Below are 18,135 nucleotides of genomic sequence, written 5' to 3' on the forward strand. Positions count from 1 at the left end.
GCTAGAGCCCCCCTTCCCCCGTGGCGGGCTCAGGCTTCAGGTTCCCCAGCGGTCGGCCCCTTCTCCCCTGTTATTTTTAGTAAAAGTCAGGGACAGGTCACGGGCCTCCATGAATTTTTGTTTATTGCCCATGACCTGTCCTTGACTTTTACTAAAAATAGCCAGGACAAAATATTAACCTTAGCAATAGCCCACCATTCCAGATGTTGAACAACGCACCTTCAGCTTTGCAGGAATCGGTCTGCAGAGTCTCACCAGCTATTGCATTGTACAGATTTTGAAGGGCAGAAGACAGTGGGGATGGGGCAATATCCTCCCAATAACTTTCTGGTCGCTTTGAGTGGAAGATAATTCCCTCACATTTTTGTTTCATTAGAGAGAAATGTGCTGATGCACTGGGAAGGGTTAACATAGCCTCTTAGGTTGGAATATGCATTTTTGGGAATTAGGTGAGGTGAGCTGGTTTATATGTAACAAACAGTTGTCTTGAGTAAAGGTAAAGGTCAGCTGCTTTGCAGTCATGTCTTCACTCAGCGTTTCTGAGGCTGTCTGTTGCTTCTTAGTGGTATTGACTGAGGACAGATTCTCCTCTTGGTTCCAATATTCTGCTTTCCCTGCGTGTGGGGTCTTTCATAGGCATCAATGAGAGTAATACATCCATCTTCAAAAGTTTAACTGACTAATTCCCACAGTCTGTGAAGCAGGTGATTAGTATTATCCCGTTTACAGATGAGGAAACGGAGGCAAGGGAAGTTAAAGCCAACATTTACGAATCCACATTTAGGCATCTGAATAAATGGCCAGATTTTCAGATTTTAATGAACAGAAGCTACAAGCATTCAGGTCCTCTGATGCTTGTGCCATTGATTTAGGAGCCTAGGTTTAGGCCCCAAATCTGGAAATGGTGGCCCAAGGCCCCATGGGATTCAGTGTCTAACCCACCATTAGCTATCAGGACTTCCAGGCCCCCAGCCCTGCAGTCAGGCCCTGCCAGTGATGGCTGATGTAGGAGACTGGGCTGCCCCTTTCTCATAGGCTGGCTGCAGACACAGTCTGGGGGAGGGGGAGTCAGGATGCCAGCTGTGGCTGAACGGCAGCATTCCTGGCAGGTTCAGGTAGTGGAATTAATGGGCTTGTCCAGGCATGTATGGGGGTGTCAGCCCAAAAGGCAGGGCGGGATCCTGTGGTCGTTTTCTGGGAAGTGGAAGCCCCCCGTGGGAAGAAAGTCCATTGAAATGTCCTGTCCCTAGTTTTCGGTGTGCGGGAAGGGCAAAGAGGGAGACTATTCTAGAGTGAGTCCGAGGAAGAAAAGTGACAGAGACAACAAACGGAAACCAAGAAGCAGGAAGCCAGAGGAGGGTAACGCGAGGGTGCTACTGTGCCAGGAAGCCAGTCTTGTGCTGATGTGCACCTCTCCAGCAGGAGAGCTGCCGGGCATGAGGCCTCTTGGAGCCCAGGGCTATCACACCTGGGTGCAGCCTGAATCACCCAGCGAGATGGCCCTGTCCTGGGCCCTGGAGAGGCTGGTGCTCCTGTGAGCGCTCGCCTAGCTCTGACTAGGGCACAAAGACTGTGAACAGCTGCTGATTTAGAGGCAGGAGTGGACGGATCTCCTCCTGTGGGTTTCTGTGCAGCAGGGAGGGGGCCCCCTCTTTCACAGGAGATTGGTGGCTGAGTTCTGAGTGCCCGGTGGATGCTGGGTGTCTGTGCCTCCAGCCAACGCATTAACCTTTTATTAGATGTGCGAAATGCAGCCCCAGGTATCTGTCTCTCATTAGGAGTTTACCCCCTACGCAATGATGCCTTTTTAATCTCTTTAACAACTCCAGGCTTGCCAGCGCTCGCTGAAGTACTGCCCCATTCCCTTAGCCATACACTGCTTCGGTTCTACAGCAAAGTGAGATGGCTGCTAGAGGACTGCGCCTCCCCAAAGCTGGGAGAAGGAGACAAAGGGACTAGCACAGGCTTGGACAGCTGGGCAGTACAGCTGGGCCAATCCTTTGTAGCAAAGAATGTAGTCAGTGAGCTTTGCCCCTGTTTCTGTTTGCGCATTGTCTGCAAAAAGGCTGCGGTGACATTTAGGCCAGGTCTCCACTGCCGGGGCACTCCCAGGACAGGAACACCAGTGTGCTGTCTGATCGACAAGGTGCTTCTCACGCGGACGCAGCTATACCACCTAAATATGTCTACATGTGCATTCAGGAGCTTAACTTTAAGCATCAACTTTGTAAGATTTTGGTCAAAGATTTTAAAATCTGTTTGACTCATGAAGCAAAACAGATTGGCTTTTAGTTCTCACATCACTGAGGGGCTTTTGGTAGGGGGAGGAGGGGAGGAGGTTTGGTTGGAGAGAGAGAGAAATTTTGACAGGTAAATAAACCATCCCTTTACATTATCTATCACCCTGGCAGAGGAAGAGTGAGTAGAGTTTTGGGAAGTGTGGCTGGCAGTTCTGCGCAGCTGCATATGTCCCTGTGAATGGAGCCGAGGTGGTAGAGACCAACCCAGCAAGCAGCGGTTCCATGAGGTACAATTTGCTGTCACCAGCTGAAAGTGATAGTACTCAGTGTGGTCCGTGACAGGCCTGCACTGCTTGAGGGGGTTCCCGGCGCTGCTGAATCACGGATGAATCCTGCAACGAGGCTTCTGACAACCTGTGTCTTTCCCGGTTCAGCTTGGGGAAAAGATTCGCCATGACTTGGCGAAAGGCTTTTGTAATCCTGCTCTAATACAATACGTATTTTCCTTTTTCTCCTTCCTTCTTTCCTTTTTAACCCTCAGACTAACTGTGGCGGGAGGGTAAGTATAACGCACAGAACAATCGAGCCACCTTCCATTGCCGCAACGCATTGTGACATCATCCACTGGCTCGCTCGTTTACGTTCACCATTCCTGGCGTTTCTCATTTGTCTTGCGCTGCTTTTCTGTTGCCCCATGAATGCACCCAAACCGTTATCCCTTTGGCTGCAGTGCTTTGCCGCAATGACAGAAATGTGGTCTTTTCCTAGAAGAGCAAAGTACCGAGTCTGCGGATGGGATGCCAGATGGACAGGGCTATCACCAGCTATGTGTAAGAGCCCGGTTTGGAGGAAATAAGCAGATATGACAAAATGAAAAGGGTGATGCAAGCGCTGTTCTGCATGGCTCATGCTTGTGTGTGCTGAGAAAACCTGTGCTGAGTAGCAGGGGTGTTTTGTCATGACACTTGGTTACTGAGCAGGGCTTTGTCTATCTGGAGATGAACTCAAAGCCATCTGCTACTGAATAGGGGTTGCTAAAGTGCAGGAGTATCTGGTCATGGTGTGACCCTGCATTCTCTGAGCAGCAAAAACTCCAGTTGAAGCCAAGGCGAGTTTGGGGTGCTCTGGGAATCAGGCACAGAGTGGATTTGTTACGTGGCTAATGAAAATGTAGGTCACACGGGCAGTAACGAGTTTGCAGTGGAACAGCATTTCCTGGTGTAAACTGTCAGCTTTTGTAGAACCATCACCCATACGTACAGCCAAGCTGATCTTTACACCAAAACAGAGGGGCTTTACTCTTAACCAGACTTGGAAATGGGAATTGCAAATATTTTCTTGTAGCTGCCCTTTGGCCCATCATCAGTTCGGGGGCCAAAGTCTTGAATGCTGTCAGCTGTTAAAATTGGGCAAGCTGTTGTATTTGTCAACTAGAAACAAGTCAAACCAAGCTTGTCTCTTGAGATAACACAGGAGTTTATGCTGACAGACTCTCAATGATCACAAGAGAAAGGTCAGTGGGAACATCAAGAAAACATTCCGGCCAGTAATGGTTAACTCCTTTAAAAGGATCTTTGGCTGTAGTCAGAATCACGGGTCTTGGCCGGGACATACAAGTTACCACCAAAGGTTGGAATATGGGGATGTCACAAACTTGCGCCAGAAGCAAAGTCAGTCTTTCTGAGAATGAGTTAAGAGAACATGAAATGGGATATTTCTGCCTCTATGTACTGTTAAACATGACCTAAAATTGCCTAGAAATGCCACATAACTTGTAAATCTCACCAAGTTACGAAGCAGCATGAAAACTTCAGACATCTTTTAGGTTGTGAGTTCAAATCCAGCCCAGGATTCAATCAGAGAGTTACTCCCTTTTGTTGACTGTGAAATGAGTTCGGGGGTCCAGTCCAGCTCCCAGTGGACAAGGGTTCCTATGACAAAATCCTCCACAGCTGGCACTAATTGTCAGCCTGATTGAAAGTCTGAGCAGATGCTAAGGATTGAGTGGGCCATAGAGATGGAGATGGAGCTACCCTCTCATCCCTTCCAAATCAGGATTGAGGCACATTAGCAGGATTATGTGGAAGAAATTTGAACTGGGGCTGCCCATGCTGGTCTCTTGGTCTCTTAGTCCGGCCTTCTCAAGAGTGCTGGCCCAGTATGCTGATTCCAAAAGTGAGTAAAAATTCTAACTCACTCTATCTGCAATTTGCAACACATGTTAGCAAGAGAAAGCTGGACTGTGCCTTACTCTATAATAGGGATCTTTTATTAATTGCCTGAAACCACCACAGAAACATTCTAGCTCACTCTATGTAAGCTTAGGGTCAGTCACCTATTGGCTGTCTAAGAAGGCTAGCTGCCATGGCTGCATTCCCAGGCAGCTCAAACCCCTGTTAAAGCCTAGTAGAGTTCTTTATCGAGGGAGGGGTCCCATGGAATGGGCTACTTGGCTCCTCCCATCTGGTGATAGTAGAACATGCTATTAAAAGGGTGTAAGGCATTTTATTTATTTATTTATTTATTTATTTGCATTAAAACGACCAGCTCTTTCTTTGGATAGCGTATTCTAGGCAGTATTGGTCTTTTCATTACTTGGTCCACCAGGAGACAAATTGTGTCCTTAACCTTTGGCTTGGGATACATGACTCTTGTCCTGGTCTGTTATCTATATAAACTGGATATTCTTCTTTGAGTTGTGTCCCTGTGGGTGCTGCACTCTAGGGATCTTCATATCCTGGCACCTAAGATCGGAGATTGGTCCTGCTTTGAGCAGGGGGTTGGACTAGATGATCTTCTGAGGTCTCTTCCAACCCTGATATTCTATGATTCTGGGTAGCAGTGTCCATTTGGCCCGCACCTGCACTCTTTCTGTCTCGTGCTGTGCTCTTTTGTTATATAGCGTTGTGCGGGCAAACCGCTCTCAGATCCTTCTCAACTGCCCTGGGCCTGAGATGGAGCCTTAGCAGAGCCTGTTGGCAGAGGTTCTACTTGGTGTTTTTTCTTACTAATTTTCCACAGCAGTAATAGAGCTTCAGTTAGTGTTAATACTTCCTTCTTCTATTTTATTTCTTTCCAAAAAAATTTTTATTTCGCTTGTAGAATAGTTGTCTCCTTCGTGTACGTTAGCTTTCTCTAGTTCTTCCCATTCAGTCGGTGGAGCACTTCTTAAATTGCAGTAGGGCCCTTCAGTTAGAGAGGCTGCACTGAGGTGCCAGCAGTTAACTTGGCACGATCACTCACGCACATCATAGGATATGTAACTTGGCTCGCGGTCAGTTCCTGTAACTGGTTTCATATAAGGGGCCATGGTGCATGGCGGGGGGGAGAAAGAAGGTGCACCTTGAACAGTGCTGTCTAGCGGCATTATGCCCTTGTCATTATACTCTCCTGAGGCACTAGGGGGGAACATGGTGAGAAGCAGCACCTTTAATGAGCTGCAATCTGAGCTGTCTGCAGTGCTGCCTGGAGTCACCAGCGCAAACAGGGAGTGAGCCTGTGGGATCCCTGCCCCCAGACACTCCTCCTTTGGGGCCACTAGCTTTGCCAGCCATGCTAGCATGTCCCCCATCTTTGGCTTCCCCAGCACCTCCTGCCAAATGAAGGCTGCTCTCTGCATGATTGTGTAGAGGAAGGGGCTGCTTGCACCCTCTTCCTCCTCTGCCGCCCCCATGACATCCCCAAAGGAGTATCACAAAAGGAGGGTCGTAGGAAGGTGACAAAGGTCCCCAGGGAGTAGCTGTCCAATATCACAGCACAGCTCCAGGCTCCTGAGAGATCTGTGGTAGAGATGGATCAAAGGCCTTTTCTGTGACATACCTTTATTATTTGGGCTGTTTGTCAAATTGTAAACAACAGGGCTACAACAACACTGCAAACAACTGTATTATTTGGGCAGTCAAGGCAGTGGTCCCTCGTAGCGCACCTGACAGATGTGGGTCTCTGGTGGCTCTGACTGTGTTTGTTGCAGAGATGGTCCCACGTTGAAAACCCGGACCTAAACTTCACAGTGATTGAAATCTGGCTCAGAGTTCGGGGTTTGTTTGTGTTGATTTGCACAGTTAGGGCTTTTGCTTCATTTTGACTCCAGAAGTCACCCTGCAAATGGCTTTTTGAAATGAGCAGTGCCTTTCCGGTGGCTGTTGAAAATCCCTCTCCTGTTTTGCCTTTGCCTTTGATCCTGGGTACTAAAGCTGCTCAGGTGGGGCACCTCGTCCCGATAACCTTCTTTGTGCTTCTCCCCTAGACGTATACAGGCTCGATACTGGTGGCAGTGAACCCCTACCAGCTGTTACCTATCTACTCCCCAGAGCAGATCCGGCTGTACACCAACAAAAAGATTGGGGAGATGCCTCCCCACATCTTCGCAATAGCTGACAACTGCTACTACAACATGCAACGCAACAACAGGGACCAGTGTTGCATCATAAGGTGGGTTTGTGAATGTCAGGCCCAGCACGGGTCCCGAATTAGGACTCCATCCTGCCAAAGGTGCTGAGCATGCTCACCTTGGTTGCTTGTGAAAAGTGCAGGGTAGACCGCACTCACGGCTAAAGTCCAAAGAGTATTTAGCCAAACAGCACAGCATAGGCAGTGTCCGTGTCAACTTCCTCACACCAGCCTGTTAGTATGGCCCCTCCGGGAGGAGTGTACGGGGCGTTCAGAGTCTATGGGAATATCTGCGCTGGAGCTGGAGGGGTAATTTCCACTTCGGGGAGACGTGTGTCCTCTAGCTTCGATTGAGCTATCCCACTAATCAGGGCCACCCGGAGGATTCTGGGGGCCTGGGGCAAAGCAATTTCGGGGGCCCTTTAATTAATTAAGCGCCTTTTTAATTTTTACTCACCCGGTGGTGCTCCGAGTCTTCGGCAGCGTTTCGGGGTGGTGGGTCCTTCACTTGCTCTGGGTGTGTTCGGCGGCACTGAAGGACCGGCCGCCGAAGTGCCGCCGAAAACCCAAAGCGCCGCTGAGTGACTAAAAGCGCCTCGGGGGGTGGTGCCTTTTTTGTGATCACTCCCCATGTTCGCTCCCCTTGGCTACGCCACTGGCCCTTCCACACAAAAAAGTTGCAATACTATAGAATACTATATTCTCGTGGGGGCCCCTGTGGGGCCCGGAGCCTGGGGCAAACGGCCCAACTTGCCCCCTCCCCCCACCCTCTGGGCGGCCCTGCCACTAACAGCGCGAGCAGCAGGATGGGCTAGCCACATTCCTGCCCAGGACCCTAGGTACTTCCTTGGGTGGCTAGCCCAACCCACTGCCATTCCACCCTGGCTGTAGTTCCATTTTTAGCATCTTAGCGCCATCACAGCTAGCAGGCGCCTGTCTTGCTGAGGTGGGAATTACACAAGACGTTCCTGTGGCTTGGCCTTTTTGCTGAAGCTGATTGGTTCAGCAATTGTGTTCAGTCACAGAAGTTAAGGATGGAAAAGACTTATTAGAACATCCAGTCCATATCTCTCCCCATGCAGGGTTGGTCAAGCCTAGTTTTTAACATTCCAAGTGATAGGCCTTCTACCACTTCCTTTGATAATTATTCCACAGCCTAATCGAGGTGAATCTCAGGATGTTTTCTCTGATATCCATCTTAAACTTTCTCTTTAATTTCATCCCATTATTCCTGGGGTGACTATAGATGCACAGATCTATAGCTTTGAAGACTAGAAGGGCCCATTATCTTCACCCAGTCTGACCTCCTGCATAACACAGACCATAGAATTACACCCAGAAATTCCTGCCTCCAGCCATAACTTACTCCATAGTTAAGCTGTCTAAGCACCTGATTCTGCCAAGCTTTGGAGCAGTACCTTGCTCCCGAGTAGGTTGGCTGAAATCCATGGGACTACCTGCACTGTAAGACACTGCCCAGTATGAATTACAGTGGCAGAATCAAGCCTCAGTCAGGTGCTCTGAAACTCTTTTGTAGTCTGGACCCGATCTCAATAGAGAGATGGTCAGACAGGCGATCTCCCCTCCTTCTCCCCTCCTATTTACGCTCAAATGAATCGTCTGCAATAGCATCAGAGCCCCATGGCATCTATAAAAATGGCTTCCGTGGAATTGTAATGTTTTAGACGTACCGTGTGTATTCGTAGCTGTCTTTTAATGCAGTTCGGCAACTTGAAACAAGACAGAGAACTTGCTTCACTTGGCCAGCCAGCTGTCCTCTGAACACAAACAAGTATCTCTGATCCAAACTAATTCCTCTGTCTTCTCGATGTTTACACTCTTCAGAAGGCTATAATGCTGGACTGAATTCGCTTATCGATAAGGCTGTAATTCTGTCACGGAGGTCACGGGTTCCCTGACTTTCCGGGGAGTCTTCTGGTGCAGGGCTGGAGCAGCTATCAGGCCAGGGGCCGCGGAGCTGGTGGCCCCTGCTCCGGTGGCCCCTTAACAGCTGACTGGCAGCCAGCCCAGCCCTGGGGCCGCCAAAGCAGTGGCTGGGGTTGGGTCAGCCCCTGCCACAGCAGCAGCAGCAGGGCTGGAGCAGCTGCAAGCCTCATCAGCACTCTCTTTGCCCCTGCTCAGGAACAGGTCACAAGCTTCTGTGAATTTTTGTTTATTGCCCACGACCTGTCCCTGACTTTTACTAAAAATACCCATGACAGAATCGTAGCCTTACTTATCAGCGGTGTTCAAACTGGACACAGGCCTGACCCCAAATTTAAGATCCAGGCCCCAGAGAACTTTGGGTGGTACTCCTGATCCAAAATCAAAGCTGGATCCTAAGCCTGAGGTTGATTCCTATCCCTCTGATAGGCCACACACAATCCCCAGATCCAAACATGAATCACTTTGAGGACGTTCCATGGTCTGTATTAGCCAGGAGGTCATCGTGGTCCCCTTTGGTCTTTGAATTTAGGAATCTGTGAATACATGTGAAGTTTAGGGGGTTTGAAATCCAAATGTAGAATCCACCTGTACTAGAAACACATGCCTTGAGATTTCCAGGTCGTTCATTTGAATGCAGAGTCCAGGGCCCTGGCAGTGGTGAGACAGGGCATTTACTCACATGCATTCCTTTCAACTTGTACAGTGGCGAGTCTGGTGCAGGGAAGACGGAGAGCACTAAACTGATCCTGCAGTTCCTGGCTGCTATCAGCGGGCAGCATTCTTGGATTGAGCAGCAGGTGCTGGAGGCAAACCCCATTTTAGAAGGTGAGCCTTGAAAAGACGGTGGGTGGAGGGAAACACTTCTGCTATTAATAATATGGAGAGGGCTAAGATTAAACTGCATTCCCAATAATTGCTTTACAGCAGGAACCAGAATTGCAAGAGCTCAACACCTGCCCCTGGGATCAGACTTTCAAAAGGGCTCAACCCTAGAGCTGGTCAGAAAATAGATTTTCCATCGTGTGGGAAAAAAAAAAATAGAGATTTCAGCATTTTTCTCCTCCCTAACTGGAACAAAATGCCAAAATGTTTTGAAATTTTTTACTAACTGAAATTCCATGAAAATTTCATTTCAGGTCAATCAAAACATTTTGTTTTGATACATTCACAGCTTTTCGTTTTGATTTCAACCCTTTTTTCTTTTAAAAAGATGTTTATATATAAAATTAAGAAACTGCTAAACAAAAAGCAGTTTTGAAACAGAAAATCAAAAGAGTCGATGTTTTCAAAATGTTTTTTTCCAATTTTTTTTCCTAGATGAAATATAGTCAAAATTCATACAATATTGGGGGGAAAAAAGGGGGGTTTAATTGAAGCTGCATTTTCCAACAGAAAACTGTTTCGACAAAAATTTTCCAGTCATCTCTACTCAACGTACAGTATACAGAGCTGTTCTGAAAATCTGTGTGCTTCTTCTGGGGCAGAAATGGGCCCTGTGCGCTTCTTAAAATCTGTCACCATCCTGATGTAGACACGCTGCTCAACTAACAGCTGCGAAGGTTTTGCTCAGTTGTGATTCCGTACAGCACCTTCCATTGGTTTCGCTCACTGGTTAACATGAGCCTTTGTTTAACTTGATCAACGCCTCAGAACCAAACGCTTTGTAGTAGAAAAAGTAATAATAGCCATTCCACCTTGTGCTTTGATCAGGTTTGAACGCTTTAAGCTGCTTGTACAATAACACAGCTTTCTGGTTCTAGAAAGCTGCTGTGGAATGAATGTGGAGAGCCAGAATTCTGAATGAGTCAGGAGGAATAAACAAAAGAGTTCAAGGAAGATTCAAGACATAAGGAAGGCCAGATTGTCAGCCCTGTATTTACATAGGTGAGCAGGGACTCCCATGAATAGTCCGATTGACTTCAGCGGCACTAGTTTTGTGAGTTAACTGCTCATTGCCGTGAATACGGATTCACAGTCTTGCCCCAAAAGATGGTTGCAACTTAGAGTTGGGGGCCCGGTTCTGCCACCCTGATTCAAGTCGAGTGATACCTTACTCAGCAACTAGTCCTGTTGAAATCAATGGGAGTGCACACGTCGTAAGGTAACTACTCTGCAAGAACAACGAGGAGTCCTTGTGGCACCTTAGAGACTAATAAATTTGGGCTTTTGTTCGGGCATAATCTTACCCACTTGGTAAAGCAACTCCCATCTTTTCATATGCTGAGTATTTATACCTCTCTACTGTATTTTCCACTCCAAGCATCTGATGAAGTGGGTTTTAGCCCACAAAAGCTTATGACCAAATAAATTTGTTAGTCTCTAACGTGCCACAAGGACTCCTTGTTGTTCTTGCTGATGCAGACTAACATGGCTACCACTCTGATACTCTGCAAGAGTAAGGGTGGCAGGGTCTGGCCCAACATCATTGAAAACATTGGGCAAGAGTCCGACGTCCTTACTCAATAGTGCTTTACTTCAAAAGGAGTCAATAGGAGTTTGTGTTACTAAACCAGAGCAAGGGTGCCAGAATCTGGCCCAGTGTTACTGAGGTTCTAAAACGCTGCCATGTGCCATGCCAGCTGTGATAGGCACCCTGGACGACAGGCACATAACAAGATCAACAGCTTATTTCAGTCGGAATAGACTTGATCGAATGAAGTAATAAGACTTAGAGGGGAGTTTTGTCTGTCTAGGAGATTCAGCTTTGGGCCTTTAATTTGTGGGTTAAACTAATTATCTTTCTGAAAAAAGAAAAGGAGTATTTGTGGCACCTTAGAGACTAACAAATTTATTTGAGCATAATTAATTGTATCCAGTTTGCAAATTAATTCCAATTCAGCAGTCTCTCGTTGGAGTCTGTTTTTTGTTGAAGAATTGCCACTTTTAGGTCTGTAATTGAGTGACCAAAGAGATTGAAGTGTTCTCCGAGTGGTTTTTCAATGTTATAATTCTTGACGTCTGATTTGTGTCCATTTATTCTTTTACGTAGAGACTGTCCCGTTTGGCCAATGTACATGGCAGAGGGGCATTGCTGGCACATGATGGCATATGTCACATTGGTAGATGCGCAGGTGAACGAGCCTCTGATAGTGTGGCTGATGTGATTAGGCCCTAGGATGGTGTCCCCTGAATAGATATGTGGACACAGTTGGCAACGGGCTTTGTTGCAAGGATAGGTTCCTGGGTTAGTGGTTCTGTTGTGTGGTGTGTGGTTGCTGGTGAGTATTTGCTTCAGGTTGGGGGGCTGCCTGTAAGCAAGGACTGGCCTGTCTCCCAAGATCTGTGAGAGTGATGGGTCATCCTTCAGGATAGGTTGTAGATCCTTGATGATGCGTTGGAGAGGTTTTAGTTGGGGGCTGAAGGTGATGGCTAGTGGCGTTCTGTTATTTTCTTTGTTGGGCCTGTCCTGTAGTAGGTAACTTCTGGGTACACTTCTGGCTCTGTCAATCTGTTTCTTCACTTCAGCAGGTGGGTATTGTCATTGTAAGAATGCTTGATAGAGATCTTGTAGGCGTTTGTCTCTGTCTGAGGGGTTGGAGCAAATGCGGTTGTATTGTAGAGCTTGGCTGTAGACAATGGATCGTGTGGTGTGGTCTGGATGAAAACTGGAGGCATGTAGGTCAGCATAGCGGTCAGTAGGTTTCTGGTATAGGGTGGTATTTATGTGACCATAGCTTATTAGCACCGTAGTGTCCAGGACGTGGATCTTTTGTGTGGACTGGTCCAGGCTGAGGTTGATGGTGGGATGGAAATTGTTGAAATCATGGTGGAATTCCTCAAGGGCTTCTTTTACATGGGTCCAGATGACGAAGATGTTATCAATGTAGCGCAAGTAGAGTAGGGGCATTAGGGGACGAGAGCTGAGGAAGCGTTGTTCTAAGTCAGCCATAAAAATGTTGGCATACTGTGGGGCCATGTGGGTACCCATGGCAGTGCGCTGATTTGAAGGTATACATTGTCCCCAAATGTGAAATAGTTATGGGTGAGGACAAAGTCACAAAGTTCAGCCACCAGGTTAGCCGTGACATTATCGGGGATACTGTTCCTGACGGCTTGTAGTCCATCTTTGTGTGGAATGTTGGTGTAGAGGGCTTCTACATCCATAGTGGCCAGGATGGTGTTTTCAGGAAGATCACCGATGGATTGTAGTTTCCTCAGGAAGTCAGTGGTGTCTTGAAGATAGCTGGGAGTGCTGGTAGCGTAGGGCCTGAGGAGGGAGTCTACATAACCAGACAATCCTGCTGTCAGGGTGCCAATGCCTGAGATGATGGGGCATCCAGGATTTCCAGGTTTATGGATCTTGGGTAGCAGATAGCATACTCCTGGTCGGGGTTCCAGGGGTGTGTCTGTGTGGATTTGTTCTTGTGCTTTTTCAGGGAGTTTCTTGAGCAAATGGTGTAGTTTCTTTTGGTAGCCCTCAGTGGGATCAGAGGGTAAAACTATTTCCCCATGTTTATTTTCCCCCCACACTGTTCCTCAGATGTTCTTGTCAACTGCTGGAAATGGCCCACCTTGATTATCACTACAAAAGGTTTTTTTCTCCCCGCTCTCCTGTTGATAATAGCTCACCTTACCTGATCACTCTTGTTACAGTGTGTATGGTAACACCCATTGTTTCATGTTCTTTGTGTATATAAATCTCCCCACTGTATTTTCCACTGAATGCATCCAATGAAGTAAACTGTAGCCCACGAAAGCTTATGCTCAAATAAATTGGTTAGTCTCTAAGGTGCCACAAGTCCTCCTTTTCTTTTTGCGGATACAGACTAACACGGCTGCTCCTCTGAAACCTATCTTTCTGAAGTTACAGTTACAGGAGAGGCTTGAAGCTGTTAGAAAAAGAGCATTATTGTACTGGTCAGCACAGGACTGAACTTGATGGAACTCCTGTGGAGTTACCCTTGTTAGAGCTCTGCACTAACCTCCCGCTCTAATGTGACATATGACAAATTATTTTAATAGGTGCTCTTTTTATGGGGATAGCTGTAGCCAAAATTTCAGAAAAAGCCTTTCTTTCATGGTTGTAGAAATAAAACAGACATTAAGGTCAGTGTGATTTTCCATTCGGGTTTCTATGTATATAGATCTTGCTGTGATCTGGAGGATGCACTTGGTTTGAGGCCTATATTCCTTAAATTAATATCTGAATTAATTAATCTCTATCGTGCTGATTTGTATTGTTTGCTGAACATGGGCTTCCTCTGGTGGTTGGTGTAGCACCTGCATATTTCCCTTGATGACCCACCATTCCTTTCTGTCCCACAGGCCAAATCGCATTCTCGTGTACTTATCGTCCTCCACCTCACCACCTGCAGTCTCCCCCTTTTGACGTCACCCCACTAAAGTCTATCCAAAATGCTACTGCCAAAATCATCTCTCACCCATCACTTAGCTCAGATCACCCCCTTCTCCTTGAGCTGACAAATGTCTCTTTCTTCACACTGTCTCCTATGCTCCCCATAAACATCCTCATTTTTTCTGCTCTGGGTTGGATTGGGACTTATGACCTACAGGTGAAAGGCTCTGCAACCTGGTACCAATCTCCTGAGCCATCCTTGCTCCATTTTGTGTCTTGTTTCTGTTGCCCTAGACAAGACAGATTCCTTCCTGAGTCTGGGTACAGATCTCACCTCTGCCATATTGTGTTGCTTATTCACAGCTTTTGGAAATGCGAAGACGATTCGTAATGACAACTCCAGTCGATTTGGTAAATACATCGACATCCATTTCAACAAGCGGGGAGCCATCGAAGGGGCAAAGATTGAGCAGTACCTGCTGGAGAAATCTCGAGTCTGCAGACAGGTGAGGCTGCTGAGAAAAGGCAGGGGTGTGTATTGGTCTTTCCTTTGTTTGGCTATCGGCAGGCTCATCCTCCTAGCGGAACTGATTCCCTCCTCTTCTGCTCCAGGCCCAGGATGAGCGGAATTACCATGTATTTTACTGTATGCTGAAAGGAATGACACCAGAACAGAAAAAGAAGCTGGGCCTTGGGAAAGCCACTGATTATAACTACCTCGCTATGGTAAGAACAGCAGAGCAAGATCTTGGGGAGAACAGCTTAGGCCTTGTGACGTGTCCTGCTTACCTTTGTATATAAGGGAGTTACAACCAGAGCTGCGAGAAATGTTCCCTAATCTGAAACTGTGTCGGACCCACATGGTAACTTTGAGGTTTGTTGCAAACTTGAGACCCAGCCTAGAGGTCTATGGTAGCAGAGTGAGCCCCACAGCCTTAGATTAGCAGCTGAAGAAGTCCTGTCTCCTGCATGTAGGGGCTTCTCTACTTCCATTGTTCCTGAGGAGTGGGACAGTTGAGGTGCTGCTTTTAGGTATGCTCGGCCCAGACCATTTAAAGTGTATTTGGAAACGAGGGCCGAGACCTTAAATGTGACGTGATGTTCTAGCAGAAGGCAGTGGAACGAGTGGAGACCAGGGCTGATGAGCGTGCCGTGATCTGTGTTCTGAGGAGGTATGCTGCTGCAGTCTGCACTAGCTGGCTATTTCCCAGGGCTGGTGCTTTCAAGCCCAAGTAGATCTCACCGCCATAACCCAAGTGGGAGGTGGCAAAGGCATGTGTAATCAAGTTATCATCAGCATGGGTAGGACAGTTGGAGATGGTGGAAGATGATCCTTGCAACCCAGTATCAGTGAGGAGTCCAGAAGGGGAGGACTCCTGTACTGCAGTCTGTCTTGACCATCTTTGGCCATGTGTCCCAGATCAAAGGGGACCTGTGACGTGTTTTCTTCTGTCGCTATCTTGCTAGGGTTTAATGTCGGTCAGCCCTTTCTCATCCATATGCTGATCTCAGCCAGACACTGGGACAGATGGATGGCAGTGTTGTCATTGTAGGTTGCAGGTCTGTTTGGACCGTACTTTTGTAGAATACTTACAGTAGGGCCAAATCCAGAGGTCCATAGTCAGTTTTCACTCATTCATTGCTTAGAAAAGGTCCATGGACTTCAGCAGAAACTTAGCTGAGTGAGAACTGAGGATTTATCTCATAATATGAGATTTTTTTCAATTGACTTTAGTGGGGAGAATGCGAGGGCCCAATATACAATATGGCTACAGATTTCTGTATCTGTGCTCTTATTGCACATACGCTGCTTCCTGCATGCACTGCATACACTGTGTCACTGCCCTTCCTTCCCAGGGTAACTGCACTACCTGTGATGGCAGAGACGATAGTAAGGAGTATGCAAACATTCGCTCTGCAATGAAAGTCCTGATGTTCACTGACACGGAGAACTGGGAGATCTCAAAGCTTCTGGCAGCCATATTGCATATGGGGAATTTGCGGTATGAAGGTAAGTGGAAAATAGTTGCATATTTACTTATTTTAAATGCCAAACTATCTCGGATGCTGATACATCGTCCAGGTGCCAAAGCCGGTGAGATAATCAAAATACCTAGCTCTTGTCTAGTACTTTTCATCTGTTGCTCTCAAAGTGCATTACAAAGGAGGTCAGTAGCATTATCCCTGTTTTACAGATAGGGAAACTGAGGCACAGGGCGGGGAAGTGACTTGCCCAAGGTCACCTAGCAGGTCAGTGTCAGAGCCAGGAAGAGAACCCAGATCTCCTCACTCCCAGTCTAGTGCCCTGCCCACTAGCCACACTGCCTAAAGACAGAGTCTCTGCCCAAAGAGCTTGCAGCTGGAATTGAATTTGTACCTTGAATTTCATACATACTGAGCCCCCAAAATTGTGCTTGATGTCAGTGGTAGCAGCAAGTGTTCAGCACCTCTGAAAATCAGCCTGGAGCAGAATCTATCCATCTACCTACCCCACAAACGTCTGTGGTCCTTAATACAATGGTATCTCACCACCTTACAATCTCTAATCAGCGGTATCAAACTCATTCCATATGGCTGGCCTGATCCGATACCCTACCATTTGGCATGGGCCACATTCAGCAGAAGTGATTCAAATAGAAATAGATTAATATAAACCATGTTGGCAATTACTTTCATTTATTGTATGCCCCTCCAGCACCTCTTAAATGCAACCATGTGGTTCTACACCTGTACATGAGGTCCTGCTGGATTGCCACGCCAGAGTCAGGACTATGGGCATGTAATTTGTAGATTGCACCAGTGTGTTGTGCTCTAACTTCCCCAGGTGGAACCTGCTGGTGCGCACTAAATGTTCCTTAGTGTCCTGTTTGAAACAGGATTATATCAATGCACACTAGCAGGGTCTACACGGGGCAGTTAGAGTGAAGCATGCTGCAATCACACCCCTGTTGTGAGGACTCTGGGGTTGCGTAGACAAGCCCACAGATCCATGGAGAGTCGGCGGGCCGGATGAATCTGTTCGTCTGGCTGGATCCAGCCCACGGGTCATACGTTTGACACCCCGGCCTGATGTATTGATCCTCACAACCCCCTGTGAAGCAGGGCTGTGCTGTTATCCCATTTGCCACCTGGAGATCTGAGGTACAGAGAGCCTAAGGGTAACACTTTCCAAAAGCACCTCAGTCTTATTTTCAGAAGTGACTTACAGTCTTATTTTCGGAAGTGACTTAGGAACTTAGGAGAAACAACCCCGCTGACAGTCAATGGGATTTACTCACCTAAGTGCCCAAATCACTTTTACAATGAGATTGAGGCTCCTAAATCAGTTAGACATTGAGAGACTGAGCGCCGCCACCACACCTAAATGCCTTTAAAATCGGGGCCTAAGTGACTTGCCCAAGGGCCAATAGGAAGCCTGTGTCAGAGCAGGGATTTTAACTAAGCCCAAGGCTAATGTGCTGCTATCAGACCATCTTTCCTCTCCTTTTTAAAGGCCCTGTTGTGCCCGGCTAGCATGTGTGTGTGATGGGGGTGGTGCCTTTCCCCTACCCTGTGCCACTTTCTTAAAGGTCAGGCACTTCTGAAACCCCTCCCTACTCTTCTGAGCAGTGGGGAGGAGGCAGGATCACGGCCTTGCCTCCCTCTGCATGGTGCCATGGAACGGGACCATTGACGCTCAGGAATGAGCCTCACCCCAGGAAGGGTGAAGGGGTGTAGCAGCAAGGACCTGCATCGGGAGCTACGAGAGGAGTTTGGCCTCCTCACCCCCAGGGATAGTGCAGCTCCTCACTGTCCCCAGCTGAGCCATAGATTACAAGCTTCTGATCTAATCCATTCTTTGAGACTGAGTGTGGGTGTACGGTGAGTGGCAGTCAGAAGTGGTCAGATGCAGCACCCTGGCAGGGAGCGCTCCGTAACCTAGATGAAAAGGGACTGACCACACAGTCAGCTTCTGCCCATGTCTTCTCTGTGACTTTCCCCATGCAGCACGGATGTACGATAACCTGGATGCTTGCGAGGTTGTTCGCTCTGCGTCGTTAATCACTGCAGCTTCGTTACTGGAGGTCAGTTGCTCTTCTGTCATATTATCTTGTTTGTTTCTTCCTGGGATTGCTTATTCCTTATATTATGATAGTGCCCAGAGACCCTGATCTAATCAGGACCCATTGTGTAGGGTGCTTTGCTAACAGAGGTAGAAGCAGTCTCTGCTCATGAAGAATGTAGAGAGCCCAATTGCCGTTTGTGATCCAGCTGCTTTACCCT

General features: G+C 47.6%; 1 protein-coding gene across 1 annotated transcript in view; it reads left to right on the plus strand.

Annotated features, from left to right (window-relative positions):
- MYO7A (myosin VIIA) overlaps positions 1-18,135 on the plus strand; it is a 118,652-nt gene that overhangs the window by 15,418 nt on the left and 85,099 nt on the right. Inside the window, exons 4-9 of the mRNA XM_048840256.2 lie at positions 6,487-6,671; positions 9,280-9,401; positions 14,236-14,378; positions 14,485-14,598; positions 15,730-15,883; positions 17,860-17,936. Coding sequence (XP_048696213.2) covers positions 6,487-6,671; positions 9,280-9,401; positions 14,236-14,378; positions 14,485-14,598; positions 15,730-15,883; positions 17,860-17,936 — 795 coding nt within the window. The remainder of the gene's footprint in view (positions 1-6,486; positions 6,672-9,279; positions 9,402-14,235; positions 14,379-14,484; positions 14,599-15,729; positions 15,884-17,859; positions 17,937-18,135) is intronic.

This window comes from Caretta caretta, chromosome 1 (assembly GCF_965140235.1).
Source record: "Caretta caretta isolate rCarCar2 chromosome 1, rCarCar1.hap1, whole genome shotgun sequence".
Taxonomy (NCBI): Eukaryota; Metazoa; Chordata; order Testudines; family Cheloniidae; genus Caretta; species Caretta caretta.